Source organism: Hordeum vulgare, chromosome 2H (genome assembly GCF_904849725.1).
Source record: "Hordeum vulgare subsp. vulgare chromosome 2H, MorexV3_pseudomolecules_assembly, whole genome shotgun sequence".
Classification (NCBI taxonomy): Eukaryota; Viridiplantae; Streptophyta; class Magnoliopsida; order Poales; family Poaceae; genus Hordeum; species Hordeum vulgare.
In genome coordinates this window covers 259,101,319-259,108,979 of record NC_058519.1, presented here as the reverse complement: position 1 = coordinate 259,108,979, position 7,661 = coordinate 259,101,319, and the positions used below count along the sequence as shown (strand labels likewise).

Here is a 7,661-nt window from a genome sequence, read left to right as displayed (position 1 = left end):
CCATGTGTACTTCTGCTGCGGGCCCGCGGCCTGCATAGTCGGAAGGAAACTCAGTCGGAACCGAGTCCGAGTGCTGGGACGGCGGGGCAACCACAACGGACTCAAGAACCACCACTTGCGAAGACGCGTTCCGGCGCGCTTGGGCATGCTGCACCCAACGCTGGAGCTGTGGACGGCGGGACCGCTTGCTGCGGCGCGTGGCGGCAGTGCAGGTCGACACCGGTGTCGACTGTTGGAAAAGAAGAATGCTGCGGGCGCCGGCACGGAAGTGCGTAGCCCCGCGACGGGGAAGTGCCTCGACATCGAGGGGCGCATCCCGAAGCCACGCCGAATCGTCGACGATGAAGGAGAGAGCGCCGAAGAAGATCTGGTGATCCATGATCGAATCTCCACCGGACGACATGACGAAAGGAAGTAGTCGCAAACTCACCGGAAGTCGCTTAGACGCCTGCCCAAAGGTGGGCGCCAACTGTTGTGGGTATAATCCTTGACAGTAGATGTGTAGGGTACGAAAAGGATGGGCAGAGTCCCAGCTACGGCGAGGATGTATGAGTCCGGGCCCCTCTGCGGTGGAGGTAATAACCCTACGTCTCAGTGCTCAGGGATCTTTGTTGTCGAGTGGAATAGGGAATACAATGAGTTGCTAACCCCTTTACCAGTAGGGGAGGGGTGGCTTATATAGAGTGCGCTGCCCTCCACAACGGTTCCGGTACAGGGGTGGAGTAGTGGCGATTGAACGTGTACGTTACAGGTAACGTACGCCCTTAATGCTAATAAATGCACCCGGAAACGTACGACTGTTTCCCTCCACGGGGGTTACGATGTACCGAGTGGTATACAGTCGGTTCACTTGATATGCTCCGAATGCTAGTCGCCGACTGGAGGGCCGAGGGTATGTTACCGACTGGACGACATGGATTCCTTAATTCAGTCGGAGTTGACTAAGGGTCTTGTCCTCTGCGAGGGGTAGTCCCTGGGTAGGACCTACAGGGCTGGCCTATGACCCTACCCTAGGACTATACCCCCATCAACGAGAGACTCTCAATCATGAATATCATGGTGCTTAATAAGCACAAGTGTGGAAAGATAGTAGCACTGTCCCTTCTCTCTTTTTCTCTCATTTTTTTTGGTGGACTCTTTGGCCTCTTTTATTTTATTTTTGTGGGCATCTTTGGCCTCTCTTTGTAAATGGACTTCGCTGGCCTCTTTTATTTCCTCACATGGGACAATGCTCCATCAATGATGATCATCACACTTACAACTCAAAACTTAGAGCAATGATGACTCTATATGGAATGCCTTCGGTAGTGTACCGTGACAATGATCTAGCATGGCATAGACATCAATGGAAACATCATGCTAACTATCTTATGATCATGCAATTGCAATGTAGAAGTGGTGGCACATGTCATGGTGGTAGTTGCATGGCAATATATCTCGGAATGGCTTTGAAAATGCCATAGTAGGTAGGTATGGTGGCTGTTTTGAGGGAGGCTATATGGTGGGTTTTGTGCCCCGGCGAAAGTTGCACGACACTAAAGAAGATAGTGATGGTGGAAGGTGAAAGTGCATCTAAACCATGGACTCATAATTAGTCATGAAGAACTCATATACTTTTTGCAAAAGTTTTAGTAGTAATCGAAACAAAGCATTCAATGCATACTCCTAGGGGAAGGGTTGGTAGGTATAAACCATCGCGCGATCCCGACCGCCACACAAAGGATGACAACCAATAGACTAATCATGCTCAGACTTCATCACATAGCGGTTCACCATACGTGCATGCTATGGGAATCACAAACTTCAACACACGCATTTCTATATCCACACCACCTTACTAGTATAACTTCAATATTACCACAACCACAACTCCAAACTAATTGAGATGAATCATACTTCTCTAACTACTCAATGCACGTGAAGGTGGAATTTTTCATATCCCTTTGGATAACTACCCCTTTTGAGACTAATTTCATAGCATAGATCAACTACCACGCCACGCGCCGCCGTGCTCCAAAAGATATAAGTGAAGCACATAGAGCAAAATCAACTAGCTCAAAAGATATAAGTGAAACACATGTGAGCTGAATTGCCTAACCAAAGGATATAAGTGAAGCTCGACAAAATCATGGTGAGTTTATGTCTCTCTCTCTAGGTGTGCAGCAAGGAAGATTGTGACACAACAAAAACAAAAGACTCCTACGATACAAGACGCTCCAAGCAAAACACATAACATGTGGTGAATAAAAATATAGACCGAAGTAACGTTACCGATGGATTGAAAACGAAAGAGGGGATGCCTTCCCGGGGCATCCCCAAGCTTAGGCTTTTTCGGCATCCTTGAATCAACTTGGGGTGCCTTGGGCATCCCCAAGCTTGAGCTCTTGCCACTCTTTATCTCTTTTTCCATAAGAACTTCACCCAAAACTTGAAAACTTCACAACACGAAACTTAAACAGAAACTCGTGATATCATTATTATTAGAAAGAAAATCACCACATCCTTAGGTACTGTAGAAAACTTAAATTTTACTTATTTTGATGTTGGGTTACTGTATTTTCAATCTTCCATGGCTAATACCCCCCGATACTATCCATAGTTTCATCAAAATAAGCAACCAACTCAACAAAAACATAATCTGTTAACAGCAGACCAGTCTGTAGCAATGTGTATACTTCGTATAATTCTGGTACTTCAAAATTTTTGAAAAATTACGATAGCCTGAAGAATTTGCTCATAGAAAAAAACCAAAATTATTTTCGTGAGCAGAAAGTTTCTGTCTTTTCCAGCATGACCAAACGATCATCCCCAAGACTAATCATAACGGTTTTACTTGGCACAAACGCAAAAGAAACACAAAAAACACAATCATAACAGAATTATGAAAGTGTGGAAAACACAAAACGGAAAGAAAAAGGATAGATTCGTTTGGTTGGCTCCCAACAAGCGCTATTGTTTAACGCCCTTAGCTAGGCATAAGGTGATGGAATCACGTATAGTCATCTTTGGTGCTCAAACCATAAGTAGTGTGATCATTTATCATCTTAAGATCTTCATATTTATTGGATGACTCACCACTAGCTTTCAGAAAAAAAACAGACTTGACGGTCTTTTTGACAGTGAGATTTGGAGTATTTTGCACAGCGGCAAAAGCGGAACCCAAGTTGGTTATAACATCTTCTAGTTTGCCAATTCTAGAGGAATCATTAACTATAGGTTCCTTCTCCCTTAAATTTTTCAAAACCATTCCCACTTTGGATCCATACTGAGTAATTTCATTGTGGATCTTCCTATCCAAATCATCAATACACTACTAGGAAAAGGGCTATAGATAATATAGACACTAATGGCGCACCAGACAAGTGGTGCGCCAGTACTATATAGCAGTGGCGCACCATGTGCAGGTGCGCCATTAGTGTCCATCACACTAATGGCGCACCACACACACGGTGCGCCACTACTAACATTTTTTTTTCCAAAAGTACTAATGGCGCACCGGGGCAGAGTGCGCCATTACTAGTTTAATTAGTAATGCCACACCACTCACCCAGTGCGCCACTACTATTTTTTTTTGCAAAACTACAAATGTCGCACCACCAGCTGGTGCGCCATTAGTGACCAGGGTTACTAATGGCGCACCAGCTGGTGGTGCGCCATTAGTAAGCGTTACCAATCTCGAGCCCTATCCAGAGTCCTCTCTCCCAATCCCCACCCACCCGGCGCCATTTTTCGCAATCTCGAACGCCATAGTAGTGCCGCGCGCGCGATCCCTCCCGCCGGCGACAGCTCAGGCACCGGCGATCTGCTCCGTAGCCTCTCCTCCAGTCGTCGTCGCATTCGCGCCCCCCGAGGTAAGGCTCCCTCACCCGCGCACCCCGATTCCTCCGCCCCGCGCGGAACCCTCGCCACCGCGGGAACCTGCCCTAGCTCTCCCCTCTTCCTCCTCAGCCATCTCTAGGTCCCCGCGAAGGAGTCCCCGACCTCTAGCAGCAGCGCCACCACCGTGGGCGTCGTATCGTCTCGTCTCGTCATCCCTTCCATCATCGATGCATCAAGAGGTACCTCTTACATGCCTTCCCCTCCCCTCGAGGGTTAGGATCTGTCGCCCGGTGCATTGGGTAGGATTTGGCGCTCCGGTTGCTCTTACTGATGCTCTCGATTGATGATTCGATTCGATCCAGATTCTAGAATGGGGGCGAGAGATCGAATTGTCGAGCTCAATTTGCCGCAGAAGCCTAAGCGTATACTGTCTACGTCTGTGCTTTTGTGAATTTCGCGTTTAGGAATTTCGAGATGTGCGGCGGAAGCGGGGGGGGGGGGGGTGGGGGGGTTCACAGGCTGCTAATAGCTGAATTATGGAGTTCAGATTGAGTGGAGGCACCTGGGGAGAAATGCTTACCACACTATATAGCTGAATTATGGAGTTCATCGTCTTCACGCTTTGCATCTCCACATGTTGATCGCATCTAAACTTAGGAACTGCATAAGAATGTCAAGCCATCTTACAGAAATAAAACTGCAGATAGTTTAAGAGCTGGTCAATCACAAATATGTGGTATTATGGTTTTGTTGGCCCCTGAGGATGAAAATATGTTGTGAATAACTTGCCAGGAAACTCTAAGTGTATGAATGGGTTGATACCCTACTCTCACTGGTACAAAGCTTCATGTGCTCATCTTCAGGAATGCAATATGCAGAGGTTCCATGAAATTAGAATCTCGTTCTCTTGCATAGTGTAAAATTAGTGCTTGCAGTAATGTGTATCTTATTATAGAGTAGATATTAAAGAATTTATGTTAGCTTAGCCTTTCTTCTGTGATATGTTAGATTATTACAACCATCAAACTAGTTTGGGCTTGTTAATGAATTTAGCCACTGTTTCTAATATTGCTGGCACTTTCTCTGTAATTTTGGATATTTTACTAACAATATATCAATTTGCTGGTACAATAGAAATCAATACTCAGGTTGCATTTGGGCTATTCTGCGCTGCATATATACACTATGGTGATGAATCATTAAGATTACTCTGTCATCAAACGATATAGGGTGGGCACAACGATGAGCTTGTTGCTGCCTCAAGGCTGGAAGATACCGTCAGCTTCTACCAGACTACCAGCCCCGATGTGGCCAAGCTTTTCCACATTGACCCAGAGGCAAAGCGCCCGTCAGTAGTCCTGCTCAAGAAAGAGGAGGAGAAGTTGACCGTCTTTGGTATCTTCACCCCCAAGTTGCTTTAGCTTTCACCACCAGCCTTTCATTTCCATTTCTACACACAATTTTGTTAGACTGTTAAATTCGACAATAATGTACCGTGTGTCTTGCAGATGGTGAGGTCAGAGTATCTGCGACCTCTGAGTTTGTTTCGGTGAACAAAATCCCATTGATCACCACCCTCACAGAGGAAACCGCCCCTGCGATTTTTACTAATCTGATCAAGAAGCAAGTATGTCATGTTGTATGCCATGGGGTTTTAAATTCATCATGTTCTCGGCCCATGTATTATTACTCCTTTGCTGATGTGCTATATCCTAATTTCAAAATCAGATTTTGCTATTCGCTGTTGCAAAGGAGTCCTCGAAATACCTGCCCATCTTGAAGGAAACAACAAAATCATTGAAGGGAAAGGTACTTTGTTCTGTTGATCGGACCAGTGTTTCATGAAATTTTTCCTCTGTCATGTTCCACGTTTTATACTCAAATCCAAGCCATCACTGGTGCTATATCTGATAAAAGAAAGAGTTCGTGTTCTATATTCCACGTTGGTTAGAGAAAAAAAATGTTGTATGTATTATGTACTATGTGGAATTGTGAATGGAGACAGTTCACAGTTGGTGATCTTTGTAAATTGTGACTTACCATATATCCTTGGGTGAAGCAATCAAGGAATTATCTTTACAGGCTTCCATGTGTTCCTGAATTATTACTGAACATCAGTCTTGCCTCACCATCATTACCTAATAAGGCTAGTTTGCCCCTAGGTCTCCTTGACCCTGCTGATGTCCTGCTTGTTAGGTGAGCACACTGATCATAGCGGAGCACGAAGGCGGGCTCATCAATCCATCTTCCCTGAGCGCGTTGGCGGCTGCCGAGGCCATCGCCAAAGAGAGCAAGGTGTCTCTTCTTCTCGGTGGATCTGGACCGACGCTGCACAAGGCTGCCCAGCATGTTGCGTCTAGCCACCCATTGGTCAATGAGGTATTGTTACTTGCTGCTGGCTACCTCCCGTTCAACTACATAATACTATTAGTTGTATCTTTTTCTTTTTTTCCATGCTCTGCATTTCAGTTCAGCAAGGGTGAAAGAGAACTTGGCGAGAATGGAAGCACATGTTCATTTGTTCATCAGTTGTCTCTCTTGTGTGGCAGGTTCTTGTTGAGGATTCAGACGTGTTTGCGCATCCTTTACCTGAGCCTTGGGCCGAGATGCTCCGCTCCATGCAGCAGAAAGGTGGATACTCTCATGTGATAGCCTCGTCGACGTCGTTCGGGAAGAAATTGCTTCCACGTGCAGTGGCTCTTCTAGATGTCTCCCCTGTCACGGACGTCACTGCCATATCTGAACCACGGGTCTTTGTGAGGTACGGCAGTCCAATATTTTTGCATTGGTATCGGTGATTCATGGAGAATTCGGGGTATTCATAGGGTAATCACCATCTCTTTGGTGTTTAACATAGACAACTCGTTGCTATAACCCATCAACAATTAATCTTTTGATGATTAAGATAAGACACTCTTTTCTTCAGGCCAATTTATGCTGGAAATGCACTCTGCACTGTACTATATACCGGGGACTCTCCTTGTATGACGAGTATTAGATCAACATCATTTTCTCCACCTACCGAGTCTACGTCAGAAACTAAAGTTGCGCCCATAACCCAGGTTGATCTCTCTTTCCTCATTGAAGGTTTGTGTGATTCCCTCACCATATTCTTCTATTATCAACACTCTTCTATGCCTTGCAGAGTTTTTTTTGTTAATGTTGCATTACCTTTTTTAGACCATGGATGTGTTAAGACAATATTCTGACTTCTGCAATAGAAGTTCAAGGTCTGATTGAGTGTTGGTACTAGGTTTCCATTTCCATGGACTTGTTATGGTATTTCATCCTATATTGTACGACTTTTAATTACTCATATGGATAATGAGTTGAAGCCACAAATCTAGATTACATTAAATGATTTCTGATTCTTTGTGAGCAATGATTGTGAATACAATAAGTGAAGGCTTAAGATGCCTCATCTCTGTTGCAGGATATGTCTTGTGAGTACCAGCAGATGCTTGAGCTTCTTAGAAAGGCCCCATTTTTTGGCAGAGGCTGGTTGCAGAGGCTGGTTCTTGAAGTTTCTTGATTTCACCACAATTTTAGCAGTTTTGTGTACCAGCTCTTTCAGCTTATTTGTAGCATGTGTGCTTCTGCACAATACTGATGTTTTGAACAGTGGTAGCCTGTAACAAACCTATGAAGCCCTATGATGTTTGGCACCATGAGGTTTTTATATGGATTGGTAACTCTGTAACTCTTATTATTTTAATTGTTGGAGAGGAAAAGAAAAGCAAAAGGAATTGGCCCACAATAACTATGTTAACTCTGCGATGTCTGGTCATCACCGTGAGCTATACTAATGGCACACATGGGAGGCATACTAATGGCGCACCTGG

The 7,661-nt window shown here is 45.0% G+C and overlaps 1 protein-coding gene across 1 annotated transcript; it reads left to right on the top strand.

The window, feature by feature from the left end:
- Positions 1–287: 287 nt before the first annotated feature.
- Positions 288–7,351, top strand: LOC123426372 (electron transfer flavoprotein subunit alpha, mitochondrial-like; the record flags this gene model as incomplete). Its single annotated transcript, XM_045110191.1, has 7 exons — positions 288–334; positions 4,097–4,109; positions 6,016–6,198; positions 6,369–6,580; positions 6,746–6,906; positions 7,073–7,098; positions 7,253–7,351. Coding segments are annotated over 7 exons (741 nt in total), but the record flags the coding sequence as incomplete, so codon positions are not given.
- Between the last annotated feature and the right edge of the window lie 310 nt (positions 7,352–7,661).